Below are 20,652 nucleotides of genomic sequence, written 5' to 3' on the forward strand. Positions count from 1 at the left end.
GCTTTTAGATTTGTACACTTGTTAGACGATACAGTTGATTTGTTCAAAATAATAAGCTTTGAAGTAATGGGTTCTTACTGTGATCAAATGTGTGAAACTATTTTGCAGCTTGTACTGTATTGTTTTTCAATAAATTCAGAAAAATACAGATATATTCATACTAATTCATATGAAAAAACTTAATATAGCTTTATACATTTTCATATAGCTTTCAGGTGCTAAAACAGTACTATACAAATTCCTTTTATATTTCAATAGCAGCATGAAACCTGGCTTGAGGGATATGTAGTAAAACATGCGTATTTTACATAAAATAACTTTTCTCTCACTTAGCAACATAATGCAGAAAATACACACCCTACGAATAACTAAAGAAAAAACTACCTTGACTCTTTCCAACCTCAAAAAAGCCCCTTTTTAACCAACAGTCTTGTAGAGCATCAGGCCCCTCATCCTTCTCCACCTTCACCTCATTTCTCTCACAAGCAGAGTTCCTACCCTGACAGCTCACACACTGAGCAGCAGTGCCACCCCAGCCAGTACCCACTTGGCTGGTCTCTCTCTGGTCTTGAGGCTGAAGGTCCAGACATAAGTGGTTCCTCTCAGCTTGGTCTTGTACAGGGGACACTCATAGATGTTACGCGTCTCCTGTCTGTCGTTAGGTACGGCTCGGACTGAGATGACTGGCATGGAGGGGTTAACTCCTTCAGACGAGCCTCAGTGATCACCCCACCCTGAGTGTCCCATCTTGCACCTATGGGACAAAGAGGGGAAAATGAAGATAAATGAACTAGGATGTATGTGTTCATGAGAAGGAGAGGAGTGTATACCTTCCATGTATAGTCCGTATACGTATGCTCCCTCTCTGGCAGGCTGGTTGAACTCTTCCTTAAATTTCTTAGTCACATCCACAGTCAGGTTCATCTTATCTAACGGCCACTCATTCTTACGAGCCAGAGACTGCATCACCGCTGGAGGGAGAGAGGGTAGTTGAGCAAATAATTCCACTGAACAGAGAATACCAAGAGGCAACTGACAGTTACAACATAAGTTGGTTGGGTATGTTGTTTGTAAGTGTGTAGGGGGATGTGCGTGTATGCAAATCTGACCATAACTCTATCCTCCTGATTCCTGCTTATAAGCAAAAACTAAAGCAGGAAGCACCAGTGACTCGGTTAATAAAAAAGTGGTCAGATGACGCAGATGCTAAGCTACAGGACTGTTTTGCTAGCACAGACTGGAACATGTTCCGGGATTCTTCAGACAGCATTGAGGAGTACACCACATCAGTCACTGGCTTCATCAATAAGTGCATCGATGATGTCGTCCCCCACAGTGACCGTACGTACATACCCCAACCAGAAGCCATGGATTACAGGAAACATCCGCACTGAGCTAAAGGGTAGAGCTGCCGCTTTCAAGGAACGGGACTCTAACCCGGACGCTTATAAGAAATCCCGCTATGACCTCCGACGAACCATCAAACAGGCAAAGAGTCAATACAGGTCTAAGATTGAATCATACTACACTGGCTCTGACGCTCGTCGGATGTGGCAGGGCTTGAAAACTATTACAGACTACAAAGGGAAGCACAGCCGCGAGCTGCCCAGTGACACAAGCCTACCAGACGAGCTAAACCACTTCTATGCTCGCTTCGAGGCAAGCAACACTGAAGCATGCATGAGAGCACCAGCTGTTCCGGATGACTATGTGATCACGCTCTCCGTAGCCGATGTGAGTAAGACTTTTAAGCAGGTCAACATTCACAAGGCCGCAGGGCCAGACGGATTACCAGGACGTGTACTCCGAGCATGTGCTGACCAACTGGCAAGTGTCTTCACTGACATTTTCAACATGTCCCTGACTGAGTCTGTAAACCCAACATGTTTCAAGCAGACCACCATAGTCCCCGTGCCCAAGGACTCTAAGATAACCTGCCTAAATGACTACTGACCCGTAGCACTGACGTCTGTAGCCATGAAGTGCTTTGAAAGGCTGGTCATGGCTCACATCAACAGCATTATCCCAGAAACCCTAGACCCACTCCAATGTGCATACCGCCCCAACAGATCCACAGATGATGCAATCTCTATCGCACTCCACACTGCCCTTTCCCACCTGGACAAGAGGAACACCTACGTGAGAATGCTATTCATTGACTACAGCTCAGCATTCAACACCATAGTGCCCTCTAAGCTCATCACTAAGCTAAGGATCCTGGGACTAAACATCTCCCTCTGCAACTGGATCCTGGACTTCCTGACGGGCCGCCCCCAGGTGGTAAGGGTAGGTAACAACACATCTGCCACACTGATCCTCAACACGGGGGCCCCTCAGGGGTGCGTGCTCAGTCCCCTCCTGTACTCTCTGTTCACCCATGACTGCATGGCCAGGCACGACTCCAACACCATCATTAAGTTTGCCGACGACACAACAGTGGTAGGCCTGATCACCGACAACGATGAGACAGCCTATAGGGAGGAGGTCAGAGATCTGGCCGTGTGGTGCCAGGACAACAACCTCTCCCTCAACGTGACCAAGACAAAGGAGATGATTGTGGACTACAGGAAAAAAAGAGGACTGAGCACGCCCCCATTCTCATCGACAGGGCTGTAGTGGAACAGGTTGAGAGCTTCAAGTTCCTTGGTGTCCACATCACCAACGAACTATCATGGTCCAAACACACCAAGACAGTCGTGAAGAGGGCACGACAAAGCCTATTCCCCCTCAGGAGACTAAAAAGATTTGGCATGGGTCCTCAGATCCTCAAAAAAATTCTACAGCTGCACCATCGAGAGCATCCTGACTGGTTGCATCACCGCCTGGTATGGCAACTGCTTGGCCTCCGACCGCAAGGCACTACAGAGGGTAGTGCGTACGGCCCAGTACATCACTGGGGCAAAGCTTCCTGCCATCCAGGACCTCTATACCAGGCGGTGTCAGAGGAAGGCCCTCAAAATTGTCAAAGACTCCAGCCACCCTAGTCATAGACTGTTCTCTCTGCTACCGCACGGCAAGCGGTACCGGAGTGCCAAGTCTAGGTCCAAAAGACTTCTCAACAGCTTCTACCCCCAAGCCATAAGACTCCTGAACAGCTAATCATGGCTACCCGGACTATTTGCACTGCCCCCCCACCCCATCCTTTTTACGCTGCTGCTACTCTGTTAAGTATTTATGCATAGTCACTTTAACTCTACCCACATGTACATATTACCTCAACTACCTCAACTAGCCGGTGCCCCCGCACATTGACTCTGCAACGGTACCCCCTGTATATATAGCCTCCCTACTGTCACTTTATTTTACTTCTGCTCTTTTTTTTTCTCAACACTTTTTTTGTTGTTGTTTTATTCTTACTTTTTTTGTTTAAAATAAATGCACTGTTGGTTAAGGGCTGTAAGTAAGCATTTCACTGTAATGTCTGCACCTGTTGTATTTGGCGCATGTGACCAATAAAATTTGATATGATTTGATTTGATGTTACCTGTTAAGAAGGACTGTGGGTTAAAGAGTCCAGACAGCCAGACGACGGTGGGCAGAGCCAGGTCCTGTGTCCAGCTGTCCAGCTCTCTACAGCGCAGCAACACGTCATTATACCTGGTAAACACACACACACACATAGCAACACATCATCTTAAGTACACGTTGGGACAGTGGGAGAGTACACACAGTGACTCACCACTGGGCCAGGCTGTAAGTGGAGGGGTAGGCCAGTTTGGTCCAGGTGTCTGGGACGTTATCAAAGAACAGAGCTGACTGGATCTGCTCCATCTCTGAGGAGATAGCCAGCTCACCCTGGAAGGAGAAAAAAACATCACTGTTATGAGAGACAACTACCAATTCACCCTTATGTCATCTATCAGTCCTAGTCTAATTTCCCAGCTGACCCCTAGCCCCTAACCCACCTTCAGCCCCAGGTCCAGCTCCTTGAGTGAGCGTCGTATCTCGTAGATGAGCGTGTTCATACGTTCACACTCCTGGAAGCAGACCAGGATGTATGGTGATCTCTCCGCAGTCTTAGACGTGATGTCTGACATGTTGTACTCTTCTGGAAGCTTCTCCAACACCTCGTCTAGGATGGTCTTCACCTGCAGGGAGGATGAGGGATGAGTGTGTGTGGGTCCGCTGTATGTGTGTGTCTGCTATGAGTGTGTCTGTTATGAATATGCCTGGTGTGTGTGTGTGTGTGTGTGTCTCTCACACACACCTTCTCCTCTACGGTCTGTGAAGCCCCCTCTCCCATCACAGAATCAGGTGACTGCAGCTCCAGCAGTGTGTGGAAGAGGTTATCAGAGGTCACCGTCAGAAACTCTATCTCTGCGTTGGGGTGTAGTCCATAATGCACCGGGCTCTCGTGGGGCAGCATCTCATCTACGTAACCATGGTAACCCTGGTAGTCCAGGTTGGAGGGAACCACAAAGCCCGGAGCCAGAGCCAACTTCCTGTCAAACTGGTGGGAAACAGGATGGAAAGGGTGTAGGTTTATTTTTAACACTATCATCACAATCGTAACACACACACACACCTGGTTGGGCTGCATATATTCCTCCAGGTAGGTTCTACAGAGTCTTCTGTCCCAGTCGTCTGTGATGTGACCTCCATACATGATCTCTCCAAACAGATAGCGCAAGTCCTCCCACGGCACCTAAACATGCGCAAGCACACACACGCACACACAAAATACATGAACAATGACTCATCATCATCATCAATATAAACATCAACAATCATCAATACAGTCATGATCATCACCATCCTGATCACTATAACACGGTAAACAGTGACCTGTGAGTTGGCCTCCAGGTAGTTGTAGAGCACGTTGACAGAGATGGTGAGGTCTCCAGTGTTAAAGGGGTATTTCCTGTTCCAACCCTGAGGACCGAACTTACGCCTCTCAGCCACACAGGCAGGAAAATAACACAGAGAGAACAGGATGGTCTTAAACTCCTGCTCTCTACTGCACTGATCCAATATGTCCTACAGAGAGATAGACAGAGAGAGAGAGAGAGAGCGAGAGAGAGAGCGAGGGTGGTTGTGGAAGGAGTTTGTGAGATATTGATAATATACAGTTGAAGTCGGAAGTTTACATACACTTAGGTTGGAGACATTAAAACTAGTTTTTCAACCACTCCCATTTCCTTTTAACAAACTATAGTTTTGGCAAGTCGGTTAGGACTTCTAATATGTGCATGACACAAGTAATTTTTCCAACAATTGTTTACAGACAGATTATTTCACTTATAATTCACTGTATCACAATTCCAGTGGGTCAGAAGTTTACATATACTAAGTTGACTGTGCCTTTAAACAGCTTGGAAAATTCCAGAAAATGATGTCATGGCTTTAGAAGCTTCTGATAGGCTAATTGACATCATTTGAGTCAATTGGAGGTGTACCTGTTGATGTATTTCAAGGCCTACCTTCAAACTCAGTGCCTCTTTGCTTGACATCGTGGGAAAATCAAAGGAAATCAGCCAAGACCTCAGAATAAAAATTATAGACCTCCACAAGTCTGGTTCATCCTTGGGAGCAATTTCCAAATGCCTAAAGGTGCCACGTTCATCTGTACAAACAATAGTACGCAAGTATAAACACCATGGGACCACGCAGCTGTCATACCGCTCAGGAAGAAGACGCGTTTTGTCTCCTAGAGATGAATGTACTTTGGTGCGAAAAGTGCAAATCAATCCCAGAACAACAGCAAAGGACCTTGTGAAGATGCTGGAGGAAACAGGTACAAAAGTATCTATATCCACAGTAAAACGAGTCCTATATCGACATAACCTTAAAGGCCGCGCAGCAAGGAAGAAGCCACTGCTCCAAAACCGCCATAAAAACCCAGACTATGGTTTGCAACTGCACATGGGGACAAAGATTGTACTTTTTGAGAAATGTCCTCTGGTCTGATGAAACAAAAATAGAACTGTTTGGCCATAATGACCATCGTTATGTTTGGAGGAAAAAGGGGGACCTTGCAAGCCGAAGAACACCATCCCAAAAGTGAAGCACGGAGGTGGCAGCATCATGCTGTGGGGGTGCTTTGCTGCAGGAGGGACTGGTGCACTTCACAAAATAGATGGCATCATGAGGAAGGAAAATTATGTGGATATATTGAAGCAACATCTCAAGACATCAGTCAGGAAGTTAAAGTTTGGTCACAAATTAGTCTTCCAAATGGAAAATGACCCCAAGCGTACTTACAAAGTTGTGGCAAAATGGCTTAAGGACAACAAAGTCAAGGTATTGGAGTGGCCATCACAAAGCCCTGACATCAATCCTATAGAAAATGTGTGGGCAGAACTGAAAAAGCGTGTGCGAGCAAGGAGGCCTACAAACCTGACTCAGTTACACCAGCTCTGTCAGGAGGAATGGGCCAAAATTCACCCAACTTATTGTGGGAAGCATGTGGAAGGCTACCCGAAATGTTTGACCCAAATTAAACAATTTAAAGGCAATGCTACCAAATACTAATTGAGTGTATGTAAACTTCTGACCCACTGGGAATGTGATGAAAGAAATAAAAGCTGAAATAAATCATTCTCTCTACAATTATTCTGACATTCTTAAAATAAAGGGGTGATCCTAACTGACCTAAAACAGGGAATTTTTACTAGGATTAAATGTCAGGAATTGTGAAAAACTTAGTTTAAATGTATTTGGCTAAGGTGTATGTAAACTTCCGACTTCAACTGTATTAGGACAGCAGTTAGGGATGGGGAGGTACTTGAATATTCAAACCGAGCTTAGGCTAGAATTGGATCAACTGTTGTAAGTATTTAGATTCTTAAGACATTCTTGCACACAAGGATATACCATGATATATATATACACAGTTCCAGTCAAAAGTTTGGACACACCTACTCATTCCAGGGTTTTTCTTTATTTTTACTATTTTCTACATTGTAGAATAATAGTGAAGACATCAAAACTATGAAATAACACATATGGAATCATGTAGTAACCAAAAAAGTGTTATAAAATATATTTTGATTTGTTTATTTGAGATTCTTTTCAAAGAAACCACCCTTTGCCTTGACAGCTTTGCACACTCTTGGCATTCTCTCAATCAGCGTCATGGGGTAGTCATCTGGAATGCATTTCAATTAACAGCTGTGCCTTCTTAAAAGTTAATTTGTGGAATTTCTTCCCTTCTTAATGTGTTTGAGCCAATCAGTTGTGTTGTGACAAGGTAGGGGTGGTATACAGAAGATGTACTCCTGAGTGGCGCAGTGGTCTAAGGCACTGCATCGCAGTGCTAACTGTGCCACTAGAGATCCTGGTTCGAATCCAGGCTCTGTCGCAGCCGGCCACGACCGGGAGACTCATGGGCGGCGCACAATTGGCCCAGCGTCATCCAGGGTAGGAGAGGGAATGGCCGGCAGGGATGTAGCTCAGTTGATAGAGCGTGGCGTTTGCAACGCCAGGGTTGTGGGTTCGATTCCCACGGGGGGCCAGTATAAAAAAAAAGATGTATTCACTAACTGTAAGTCGCTCTGGATAAGAGTGTCTGCTAAATGACTAAAATGTAAATCTAAGATAGCCCTATTTGATAAAAGACCAAGTCCATATTATGGCAAGAACAGCTCAAATAATCAAAGAGAAATGGCAGTCCATCATTACTTTAAGACATGAAGGTCAGTCAATACGGAAAACTTCAACAACTTTGAAAGTTTCTTCAAGTGCAGTCGCAAAAACCATCAAGTGCTATGATGAAACTGGCTCTCATGAGGACTGCCACAGGAATGGAAGACCCAGAGTTACCTCTGCTGCAGAGGATAAGTTAAATAGAGTTACCAGCCTCAGAAATTGCAGACCAAATAAATGCTTCACAGAGTTCAAGTAACAGACACATCTCAACATCAACTGTTCAGAGGAGACTGTGTGAATCAGGCCTTCGTGGTCGATTTGCTGCAAAAGAAACCACTACTAAAGGACACCAATAATTAGAAGAGACTTGCTTGGGCAAAGAAACACGAGCAGTGGACATTAGACCGATGGAAATTTGTCCTTTGGTCTGGAGTCCAAATTGGAGATGTATGGTTCCAACTGCCGTGTCTTTGTGAGACGTGGTGTGGGTGAACGGATGATCTCCGCATGTGTATTTCCCACCGTAAAGCATGTAGGAGGAGGTGATGGTGTGGGGTGCTTTGCTGGTGACACTGTCTGTGATTTATTTAGAATTCAAGGCACACTTAACCAGCATGGCTACCGCAACATTCTGCAGCGATACACCATCCCATCTGGTTTGGGCTTAGTGGAACTATAATTTGTTTTTCAACAGGACAATGAACCAACACACCTCCAGCCTGTGCAAGGACTATTTTACCATGAATGAGAGTGCTGCATCAGATGACCTTGCCTCCACAATCCCCCGACCTCAACCCAATTGAGATGGTTTGGGATGAGTCGGACCACAGAGTGAAGGAAAAGCAGCCAACAGGTGCTCAGCATATGTGGGAACTCCTTCAAGACTGTTGGAAAAGCATTCTAGGTGAAGCCAGTAGTGTGCAAAGCTGTCATCAAGGCAACTGATTTTTTAATGTTTTAATTTCACCTTTATTTAACCAGGTAAGCCAGTTGAGAACAAGTTCTCATTTACAACTGCCACCTGGCCAAGATAAAGCAAAGCAGTGCAATAAAAACAACAACACAGAGTTACATATGGGGTAAAACAAAACATAAAGTCAAAAATACTACAGAAAATATATACAGTGTGTGCAAATGTAGAAAGTTATGGAGGTAAGGCAATAAATAGGCCATAGTGCAAAATAATTACAATTAGTATTAACACTGGAATGATAGATGTACAAGAGATAATGTGCAAATAGAGATACTGGGGTGTAAATTAGCAAAATAAATAACAATATGGGGATGAGGTAGTTGGGTGGGCTAATTTCAGATGGGCTGTGTACAGGTGTAGTGATCAGTAAGGTGATCTGACAACTGATGCTTAAAGTTAGATAAGTGTCTCCAGCTTCAGAGATTAGGATAAGCTAAGATAAGGAGGGGATTTGCCTAGAAGTGATTTACAGATGGCCTGGAGCCAGTGGGTTTGGCAACGAATATGTAGTGTGGACCAGCCAACAAGAGCATACAGGTCGCAGTGGTGGGTAGTATATGGGGCTTTGGGCGGGTGAAGAGTATGCATTTCATTTTACTTGTGTTTAAGAGCAGTTGGAGGCTACGGAAGTTGTGTTGTATGGCATTGAAGCTCGTTTGGAGGTTTGTTAACACAGTGTCCAATGAAGGGCCAGATGTATACAAAATGGTGTCGTCTGCCTAGAGGTGGATCTGAGAATCACCAGCAGCAAGAGCGGTGTTTGAAGAATCTCAAATATAAAATATATTTTTATGTGTTTAATACTTTTTTGGTTACTACATGATTCCATATGTGTTATTTCATAGTTTTGATGTCTTCACTATTATTCTACAATGTAGAAAAACCCTTGAATGAGTAGGTGTGTCCAAACCTTTAACTGGTACGGTATATCTTTTTTTATAACTTTGGAGTGTAGTTTTAGACGTTTTTATTTGAGCTACTGCTGGTTCTTATGTTGCGTTTTACACGAAAAGGCTATTTAGCCTACTTCTATAACGCATTTTAAGCTAGTCCTTCAGTCAGTCCTGACATAGAAGTAGGCCTGTATGCTCCCCACTTCAAATAGCGATTATAGGCGAGCACCTATTTGTCCCTAGGCTAAATGCTCATTATCGGAGTAGATTGCTAAAGTGAAATGACTAACGCACCCTTTAGGGGGAAGAAGAGTCTGGTGGTGAACGAGATAAGCGCGCACCTGACAGAGGTGCCAATTTAATTTGACAGACCATTGAGATCCATGCAAAACACTCGCAGATACATGTTATTCATCCATTGAGGGCAGAAATATAACGCTGTAGCGTAACAGTCACTCAAAGATTATTTAGTTTTCAACGTATTGAGCTAGGCTATAGCAAATATGAGGCAAATTCTATCATGGCGAAAATCTGACTTTATTTATTTGTGTTATTTATTTATTTTTGCCAACATCAAACTTAATCTTTCACAAAATCGCCTCTATGACATGCCTCTTTATTACGACGGGGACACACAATTTCAGAACGCTCGATTTCAGAACCTTGGACAATTCCGATGTTCACAACCATAACAGCCTTGAACTCAAAGCACCTGGACAACCCGTCTTTACCTTTCAATTAACGAAGAAAATATTGAATTATCTTTACAATTTTTCACATATCAACTTGAAATCAGTGAGTAATATTTTTGTTTTGCTTTGAAATGTTATATTGCTCATGTTTATGAACACATAACCCTAATGTCTATGCTTAATACTCTTTGATTTAGATTATGTCCCACATGGAACCCTATTTCCTATATATTGAACTACTTTGACCAGACTCCTATAGGCCTTGGTAAAAAGCAGTGCACTATATAGGGAATAGGTTGCCATCTGGGAGACACCCAGAGCTGAGCTAGATAGGCCTACTGAACTGATGCCATGCATTTCATTTTGCTAATATTGAAGCATTTTGTTTTCCACAGGCACTATTGACCATGGGATCCGCAATGTCTATCTCACTCCGCGAGAAGGCAGTCCACTTCAAAGATGGGCCGGACACGGTGGGCCACTTCTTTGAAGTCCAGACCCGTAAGAGCGGCAAAGACAAGACCCTGAAGCGCTACTCGCCATGGAGGCGGATTGTGAAGAAGAAGGGCTCTAAGAAGGTGCAGGCCCACGAGAACACCAACCAAAACAACATCGCCCATCTGAGTAACGAGAACCTGGAGAAGTCTCAGTCCTCCTCCAACTTGTCCACCCTCACCCTGGAGAAGTCTCAATCCTGTGACAAGCTGTCCACCCAGTACCAGAGCACTCCAGCCATCACAAACAGCTCCAACAACGCCGCCTCGTCGGTCGAGAAGGCCCCCTTGACCAACTCCAACACGGCCCCGACACGCCCCAGACGGTGATCGTCCAGGACCTCGACACGCCCAAGAGGCTGGTGATGGTCCATGCTACAACCGGCGAGCTGCTGCGCTGCCTGGGTGAGTTCCTGTGCCGGCGCTGCTACCTGATCCAGGACATGTCTTCCATGGACCCGGAGCTGTGGCTGCGGGTGGTTGACCGTTATCTGCTGGACAACTGCTATCAGAACCAGAGCTGCATCAACCCGGCCATGGTGGTCTTCCTCTACATGCTGTGCCGCGAGGCGGTCTCCTCTGAGGTGGCCACCTTGCATGAGCTGCAAGCCGTGCTGCTTACCTGCCTCTACACGACCTGCTCCTACGTGGGCAACGAGATCTCCTACCCCCTGAGACCCTTCCTGGTGGAGACCTGCAGGCAGACCTTCTGGATCCGCTGCATGTCCATCACCAAGCTGATGAGTGGTAAGATGCTCCAGATGAACACAGACCCTAACTTCTTCTCCCAGATGTTTGCTGACCTGAAGAACGAGAGCCAGAAGGAGGAGAAGAAGAGCCGCCTGCTCAGCGGTGTGTACAGCACTCAGTGAGGGACCTAGGGTAGAGGGGCCAGGGGAGGGGAGGGGCCTACTATAGCCTGACATTTCAAAATGGGAGGGAGGAGGATTGGTTCAGGGAATGGGTAGAGGGTGAGCTTTGATGGGAAAATATGATTTATAGATTTTAAGGGTTAATATGAGGGTTAATTTGGCTTGAAAGAGAACACAAATCGGTAGGTATGAATGTGTAGAGGACTGAGGCTGTAGCTTATTATCTACTGTACCAGCTGACTGTCTGACGTGTGCACTGCCTACCACGGGAGGATTTGAGGCACACGAGTGACTGTGCTAGTGCTCACATCACACAGGCTGCAGCCTACCAGCCTACTGTTCTGACTGTGTGAGATGTGCACTTTCTACCACGGGAGGGAAGGAGGCACCCTTGTGTGAGTGGGCTAGTGCTCAGATCATGGTTGAACAGACAAGCTGCAACCCTGCCGCTTTAGACTGTGAAGTGAACACCCATGTTCCCCCACAGCAAGCACAGGACTGGACAGTTCTGGGGGACAGGGGTTCGTTTGAGGACCATTGGTTCTGATGAACTTGAACGAACAGTGTGACTGTTTTGGAATTAAATGCTATATATATTCTCTTAAACATCCAGTGTTGTGTCCTTATTATTTTACAATTGATATTTTCCATGTCATTTTGAGATCTTGGTGGAGATAATACTTTACCAGTGGTGGAAAAAGTACCCTATTCAGTAAAACTTGAGTAAAAGTAAAGAAAATGACTCAAGTAAAAGTGAAAGTCACCCAGTAAAATACTACTTCAGTAAAAGTCTAACAGTATCTGGTTTTAAATGTACTTATGTATCAAAAGTGAAAGCAAAGGCTATATATCAAATTCCTTATATTATGCTAATTGCCTTTCTTTTTATTTATTTATGGGAATCCAGGGACACAGTTCAACAATCTTTTACAAACCAGATCAGAGGCAGTAGGGATGCATTTTTCTTAATAAGTACATGAATTTGACCGTTTTGCTGTCCTGCCTGAGCATTAGAAATGTAACGAGCACATATTTTATTTCAGAATGTAGTCAAGTAGAAGTAAAAGTTGTAAAAAATATAAAAACTCAAGTAAAGTACAGATACCTCAAAGTAGTACTTCAAAGTATTTTTACTTAGTTACTTTACACCACTGTACTTTACTAATGATTAGTAAATGTTTTATAAGGGTCTATATTAAACATCTAATAAATTATCCAATAATTCATTTGAAAGTTTATAAATAACTATGTATAGCTTACTAACATTTGCAAATGTAGAAACAGCAATTAGTAAATAGTGAGAACTGTTTATAATAGCCTTATAAATGATCTATTACTGGACATTATTATAAAGTGTGAATCAAACATTTGATGAGATTATTTTGAACAATAATTTCAATTGCCCATCCCTAACACCAGTGGACAGACAGACATTAATACACACATTCCTGTACCTGGTCGAAGTTGTCCAGAGCAGCGTGAAGGTTGGCATGCATGCCAGTGGGAGGCTCGTTGGTGATCTTGATGGCATTCTCCAGGATGCCCTGAGTGAGGAGAGGAGAACAAACACTCTTTTAAATTAGGAAAACAAACCGTGTTATTATAAATGCATGTGTGTGTATGTGTGTGTGTGTGTACCTGAGGGATGATGTGCTCCTGTGGTGTGGGGGCAGGCTCAGCACTCATAAACACTCTGTAGTCCTGGTGACTGCCCTCACAGCAGCGTTCCAGAAGCTTCTCCAATGACCCCAGCCAGCGAGCCACCAGGTGGATATTCTGACAGAGATGAATGAATGAATGAATGAATGGATGAATGGATGAATGGATGGATGGATGAACAAATGTAAGCGCGAACAAACTAATAAATTGATTAATGAAACAATGAATGGATGGAAGGATGGATGGATGCAATGATGAATGAATGAATTATGTTTTATGTACAGTATATAGCAGGATAGCCATACCTGTAAAATGACCCAGTGTCCCTGCTTAGCAGCCATCTCCATGGCGACCTCAGCCACAGCCTCCTGACCCTGACCCAAAGACACATTGTGGAGTTTCCCCAGGTCTATGGTGAACCCCAACTTCGTGCCTGTTACCATGGAAACAATATTTTCTCAGTGTGTGTGTGTGTGTCATATTCATGCAGATTTACAGTGATCTTTACATTACAAAATTAGTTGTCTTAGTGTTACCCAGTGACTCCACGTCTTTGAGAGGGTCTACTCCAGGAGACAGCATGAAGAATACAGGCGAGGCAGGTCCACTCTCTCTGAAGGACTTAGCAAACTCTGTCTTCCTCCCCTCTGTATACTTCACCCCCAACTTCTCCTCCACAAAGTTCCTACAGACAGAAAGAGAGTGCGCGAGAGCGAGGGGAGGGTATGTGGAGGGAGATTGATCGTCATTATAATTTGCCAGAGACATATAAAAGATGGGGATGGAGGGAGAGAAGAGGAGAGGGAGAGAAGAGGAGAGGGAGAGAAGACTGAGACTGTGGGAGGAGAGATTGATGGAGAGGTCCAATGTCACCCCTGTGAGTAGCCTACATATTTGCCGGGTTTCAAAGACCATGATGCTTCATTCATAAACATTTTCTATTTGTTTTACAACCTTATTTGAGATTTGGATATTAGAAACAGTCATGTTGTATGGTGTCAAAGCCCAGCATCCCTAGAGTAACAACACATTTATAGTGTGGTTAATGATGACATCTGGGTTGTGTTCAACTGCCCCCCCCATCTCTTTCTCTCTTTCAGTTCTTCTCCCCCATAGCATCAGGCATCAGCTCGGAGTCGTTCTTTCGTTCTCAGTCTCAATAGTCCAACAGCGCCAAGATATCCTGCCTTATCAGAACCCTCAGCAACGGAGAGAGGGAGAGGGGGATGGAGGGAGGGATAGACAGGGGGATAGGTGGGTTCCAGTCCATGATTAGGGGCTTCTCAAGCAGTCTTGGGGAGGCGGATGGGGATGGAGGGATAGAGGTAACCTGGGGGGGAGAGAGAAGGAGAGGGGGACGGAGAGAGGGATAGAAGGGGGGTCGGCTGGAGCTAGGGGAAGGGGGGAGGCTACAAATCATGCTAAAGGGGTTCCAGGGTGGGATTGGAGAGGTAGATGGGGAGACAGAGAGGGAGGAGAGGGGATGGGGGGAGACTGGGAGACAAGAGGGATGGAATGGAGGTAACGAAGGAGGAGAGGGTGGTGGAGGGGGAGTGTGGAGGGAGGGAGGATGCAGTCAATGTTTAGGGAGCTGAGTGGGGGGAGTATGGTTGGGTTTGGGGATATGCTCTCTCTGGATGATATTGGGGGATAGAGAGGATAGGGGACATGGATATGAATATGAACTTGGGGGTGGTAGGGGTCAGGGGTGACATGGCTAATGTTGGGGTCATAAGTCATAAGGTCAGGAGTGAGTTAGGGGTCAGAGGTCAGGGGGTGAGGTCGGGGTACAGGTGAGCATGCGGACAACATCCAATCAGAACTCTTCTAAGACCTGCAGCGTACGACAGGGAACCAAAATCAATATGGCCGCCACCGCCGCGACGCTGGACATGACATGATGGACCTGGGCTGGTCTGACGACGACAGTGACTAGGAGAACACACAAACACTATTTTGTTTCTGTTATGTCATTTTCTTTTTAATTGAAGCCAAACGTATACACGCCCCTGTGTGTGAGGACTGTAGGGGATAATAGTGAAGAATTATGAGCAGTGTGGATTTCCTCCTGCTAACTGTCATGTTGTTCTGGGCCCGGATTCCCAAAAGCATCCTAAGGCTAAGTTCATCCATAAAGTTCTAACAATGAACTTAGCCTTAGGATGCTTTTGGGAAACCGGGCCCTAGTCTATTGAAGCTTTTAAAGTGACATGTAACTGATGTGCCATATTAACAAGTGTTACATAGACCATAGAGCACTTGAACACCACTCCTTTTTAGATGCTAGGACTAGGTAAAGGGTACCATCCAATTTGTACACTTGTTAGACGATACAGTTGATTTGTTCAAAATAATAAGCTTTGAAGTAATGGGTTCTTACTGTGATCAAATGTGTGAAACTATTTTGCAGCTTGTACTGTATTGTTTTTCAATAAATTCAGAAAAATACAGATATATTCATACTAATTCATATGAAAAAACTTAATATAGCTTTATACATTTTCATATAGCTTTCAGGTGCTAAAACAGTACTATACAAATTCCTTTTATATTTCAATAGCAGCATGAAACCTGGTTTGAGGGATATGTAGTAAAACATGCGTATTTTACATAAAATAACTTTTCTCTCACTTAGCAACATAATGCAGAAAATACACACCCTACCTTGCCTCTTTCCAACCTCAAAAAAGCCCTTTTTAACCAACAGTCTTGTAGAGCATCAGGCCCCTCATCCTTCTCCACCTTCACCTCATTTCTCTCACAAGCAGAGTTCCTACCCTGACAGCTCACACACTGAGCAGCAGTGCCACCCCAGCCAGTACCCACTTGGCTGGTCTCTCTCTGGTCTTGAGGCTGAAGGTCCAGACAGAAAAATTAATCCATGCATTTGTTACTTCTAGGTTAGACTACTGCAATGCTCTACTTTCCGGCTACCCGGATAAAGCACTAAATAAACTTCAGTTAGTGCTAAATACGGCTGCTAGAATCCTGACTGGAACCAAGAAATTTGATCATATTACTCCAGTGCTAGCTTCCCTACACTGGCTTCCTGTTAAGGCAAGGGCTGATTTCAAGGTTTTACTGTTAACCTATAAAGCGTTACATGGGCTTGCTCCTACCTATCTTTCCGAGTTGGTCCTGCCGTACATACCAATACGTACGCTACGGTCACAAGACGCAGGCCTCCTAATTGTCCCTAGAATTTCTAAGCAAACAGCGGGAGGCAGGGCTTTCTCCTATAGATCTCCATTTTTATGGAACAGTCTGCCTACCCATGTGAGAGACGCAGACTCGGTCTCAACCTTTAAGTCTTTACTGAAGACTTATCTCTTCAGTAGGTCATATGATTGAGTGTAGTCTGGCCCAGGAGTGTGAAGGTGAACGGAAAGGCTCTGGAGCAACGAACAGCCCTTGCTGTCTCTGCCGGGCCGGTTCCCCTCTCCACTGGGGTTCTCTGCCTCTAACCCTGTTGCAGGGGCTGAGTCACTGGCTTGCTGGTGCTCTTTCATGCCGTCCCTGGGAGGGGTGCGTCACTTGAGTGGGTTGAGTTACTGACGTGATCTTCCTGTCTGGGTTGGCGCCCCCCTTGGTTTGTGCTGTGGTGGAGACCTCTGTGGGCTATACTCGGCCTTGTCTCAGGATTGTAAGTTGGTGGTTGAGGATATCCCTCTAGTGGTGCGGGGGGTGTGCTTTGGCAGAGTGGGTGGGGTTATATCCTTCCTGTTTGGCCCTGTCCGGGGTTTCTTCGGATGGGGCCACAGTGTCTCCGGACCGCTCCTGTCTCAGCCTCCAGTATTTATGCTGCAGTAGTTTATGTGTCGGGGGCTGGGGTTAGTTGGTTATACCTGGAGTACTTCTCCTGTCTTATCCAGTGTCCTGTGTGAATTTAAGTATGCTCTCTCTAATTCTCTCGTTCTCTCTTTCTCTCTGAGAACCTGAGCCCCTAGGACCATACGTCAGGACTACCGGGCATGATGACACCTTGCTGTCCCCAGTCCGCCTGGCCTTGCTGCTATTCCAGTTTCAACTGTTCTGCCTGCGGTTACGAAACCCCTACCTGTCCCAGACCTGCTGTTTTCAACTCTTAATGATCGGCTATGAAAAGCCAACTGAGAGACCTGAGCACCTAGGACCATACGTCGGGACTACCGGCCGTGGTGACTCCTTGCTGTCCCCAGTCCGCCTGGCCTTGCTGCTATTCCAGTTTCAACTGTTCTGCCTGCGGTTATGGAACCCCTACCTGTCCCAGACCTGCTGTTTTCAACTCTTAATGATCGGCTATGAAAAGCCAACTGAGATTTATTCCTGATTATTATTTGACCATGCTTGTCACTTATGAACATTTTTGAACATCTTGGCATGGTTCTGTTATAATCTTCACCCGGCACAGCCAGAAGAGGACTGGCCACCCCTCATAGCCTGGTTCCTCTCTAGGTTTCTTCCTAGGTTTTCGCCTTTCTAGGGAGTTTTTCCTAGCCACCGTGCTTCTACACCTGCATTACTAGCTGTTTGGGGTTTTAGGCTGGGTTTCTGTACAGCACTTCGAGATATTAGCTGATGTAAGAAGGGCTATATAAAATAAAATTGATTGATTGATTGACATAAGTGGTTCCTCTCAGCTTGGTCTTGTACAGGGGACACTCATAGATGTTACGCGTCTCCTGTCTGTCGTTAGGTACGGCTCGGACTGAGATGACTGGCATGGAGGGGGTTAACTCCTTCAGACGAGCCTCAGTGATCACCCCACCCTGAGTGTCCCATCTTGCACCTATGGGACAAAGAGGGAAAAATGAAGATAAATGAACTAGGATGTATGTGTTCATGAGAAGGAGAGGAGTGTATACCTTCCATGTATAGTCCGTATACGTATGCTCCCTCTCTGGCAGGCTGGTTGAACTCTTCCTTAAATTTCTTAGTCACATCCACAGTCAGGTTCATCTTATCTAACGGCCACTCATTCTTACGAGCCAGAGACTGCATCACCGCTGGAGGGAGAGAGGGTAGTTGAGCAAATAATTCCACTGAACAGAGAATACCAAGAGGCAACTGACAGTTACAACATAAGTTGGTTGGGTATGTTGTATGTAAGTGTGTAGGGGGATGTGCGTGTATGCAAATCTGACCATAACTCTATCCTCCTGATTCCTGCTTATAAGCAAAAACTAAAGCAGGAAGCACCAGTGACTCGGTTAATAAAAAAGTGGTCAGATGACGTAGATGCTAAGCTACAGGACTGTTTTGCTAGCACAGACTGGAACATGTTCCGGGATTCTTCAGACAGCATTGAGGAGTACACCACATCAGTCACTGGTTTCATCAATAAGTGCATCGATGATGTCGTCCCCACAGTGACCGTACGTACATACCCCAACCAGAAGCCATGGATTACAGGAAACATCCGCACTGAGCTAAAGGGTAGAGCTGCCGCTTTCAAGGAACGGGACTCTAACTCGGACACTTATAAGAAATCCCGCTATGACCTCCGACGAACCATCAAACAGGCAAAGAGTCATCAATTTTCATCAATTTTATTTTATATAGCCCTTCTTACATCAGCTAATATCTCGAAGTGCTGTACAGAAACCCAGCCTAAAACCCCAAACAGCTAGTAATGCAGGTGTAGAAGCACGGTGGCTAGGAAAAACTCCCTAGAAAGGCCAAAACCTAGGAAGAAACCTAGAGAGGAACCAGGCTATGAGGGGTGGCCAGTCCTCTTCTGGCTGTGCCGGGTGGAGATTATAACAGAACCATGCCAAGATGTTCAAAAATGTTCATAAGTGACAAGCATGGTCAAATAATAATCAGGAATAAATCTCAGTTGGCTTTTCATAGCCGATCATTAAGAGTTGAAAACAGCAGGTCTGGGACAGGTAGGGGTTCCATAACCGCAGGCAGAACAGTTGAAACTGGAATAGCAGCAAGGCCAGGCGGACTGGGGACAGCAAGGAGTCACCACGGCCGGTAGTCCCGACGTATGGTCCTAGGGCTCAGGTCTCTCAGTTGGCTTTTCATAGCCGATCATTAAGAGTTGAAACAGCAGGTCTGGGACAGGTAGGGGTTTCGTAACCGCAGGCAGAACAGTTGAAACTGGAATAGCAGCAAGGCCAGGCGGACTGGGGACAGCAAGGTGTCAGCATGCCCGGTAGTCCTGACGTATGGTCCTAGGGCTCAGGTTCTCAGAGAGAAAGAGAGAACGAGAGAATTAGAGAGAGCATACTTAAATTCACACAGGACACTGGATAAGACAGGAGAAGTACTCCAGGTATAACCAACTAACCCCAGCCCCCCGACACATAAACTAATGCAGCATAAATACTGGAGGCTGAGACAGGAGCGGTCCGGAGACACTGTGGCCCCATCCGAAGAAACCCCGGACAGGGCCAAACAGGAAGGATATAACCCCACCCACTCTGCCAAAGCACAGCCCCCGCACCACCAGAGGGATATCCTCAACCACCAACTTACAATCCTGAGACAAGGCCGAGTATAGCCCACAGAGGTCTCCACCACAGCACAAACCAAGGGGGGGCGCCAACCCAGACAGGAAGATCACGTCAGTAACTCAACCCACTCAAGTGACGCACCCCTCCTAGGGGACGGCATGAAAGAGCACCAGCAAGCCAGTGACTCAGCCCCTGTAACAGGGTTAGAGGCAGAGAACCCCAGTGGAGAGAGGGGAACCGGCCCGGCAGAGACAGCAAGGGCTGTTCGTTGCTCCAGAGCCTTCCGTTCACCTTCACACTCCTGGGCCAGACTACACTCAATCATATGACCTACTGAAGAGATAAGTCTTCAGTAAAGACTTAAAGGTTGAGACCGAGTCTGCGTCTCTCACATGGGTAGGCAAACTGTTCCATAAAAAATGGAGATCTATAGGAGAAAGCCCTGCCTCCCGCTGTTTGCTTAGAAATTCTAGGGACAATTAGGAGGCCTGCGTCTTGTGACCGTAGCGTACGTATTGGTATGTACGGCAGGACCAACTCGGAAAGATAGGTAGGAGCAAGCCCATGTAACGCTTTTATAGGTTAACAGTAAAACCTTGAAATCAGCCCTTGCCTTAACAGGAAGCCAGTGTAGGGAAGCTAGCACTGGAGTAATATGATCAAATTTCTTGGTTCTAGTCAGGATTCTAGCAGCCGTATTTAGCACTAACTGAAGTTTATTTAGTGCTTTATCCGGGTAGCCGGAAAGTAGAGCATTGCAGTAGTTCTAACCTAGAAGTAACAAATGCATGGATTAATTTTTCTGCATCATTTTTGGACAGAAAATTTCTGATTTTTGCAATGTTACGTAGATGGAAAAAAGCTGTCCTTGAAACAGTCTTGATATGTTCGGCAAAAGAGAGATCAGGGTCAAGAGTAACGCCGAGGTCCTTCACAGTTTTATTTGAGACGACTTTACAACCATCAAGATTAATTGTCAGATTTAACAGAAGATCTCTTTGTTTCTTGGGACCTAGAACAAGCATCTCTGTTTTGTCCG

At 45.5% G+C, this 20,652-nt stretch overlaps 1 protein-coding gene and 1 pseudogene across 1 annotated transcript; one reads left to right on the forward strand and one right to left on the reverse strand.

Annotated features, from left to right (window-relative positions):
• Positions 1 to 416: 416 nt before the first annotated feature.
• On the reverse strand, positions 417 to 18,186 carry LOC121581336 (annotated as a pseudogene).
• LOC123489637 (cyclin-dependent kinase 5 activator 1-like) lies at positions 9,936 to 12,223 on the forward strand. The gene is made up of 3 exons (XM_045220069.1): positions 9,936 to 10,248; positions 10,541 to 10,965; positions 10,998 to 12,223. The coding sequence occupies exons 1-3, from the start codon at positions 10,057 to 10,059 to the stop codon at positions 11,509 to 11,511; spliced, it is 1,131 nt and encodes a 376-aa protein (XP_045076004.1). The 5' UTR covers positions 9,936 to 10,056; the 3' UTR covers positions 11,512 to 12,223.
• Positions 18,187 to 20,652: the final 2,466 nt, after the last annotated feature.

This window comes from Coregonus clupeaformis, unplaced genomic scaffold (assembly GCF_020615455.1).
Source record: "Coregonus clupeaformis isolate EN_2021a unplaced genomic scaffold, ASM2061545v1 scaf3096, whole genome shotgun sequence".
Lineage (NCBI taxonomy): Eukaryota > Metazoa > Chordata > Actinopteri > Salmoniformes > Salmonidae > Coregonus > Coregonus clupeaformis.

What these genes read in the sequence shown, in the direction of transcription:
- LOC123489637 (XM_045220069.1), top strand. Translation starts at nt 10,057, where the DNA reads ATGACATGCCTCTTTATTACGACGGGGACACACAATTTCAGAACGCTC. An exon ending in CACATATCAACTTGAAATCA is followed by an intron (nt 10,249 to 10,540) that starts GTGAGTAATATT and finishes TGTTTTCCACAG; the next exon opens with GCACTATTGACCATGGGATC. An exon ending in GCCCCGACACGCCCCAGACG is followed by an intron (nt 10,966 to 10,997) that starts GTGATCGTCCAG and finishes CACGCCCAAGAG; the next exon opens with GCTGGTGATGGTCCATGCTA.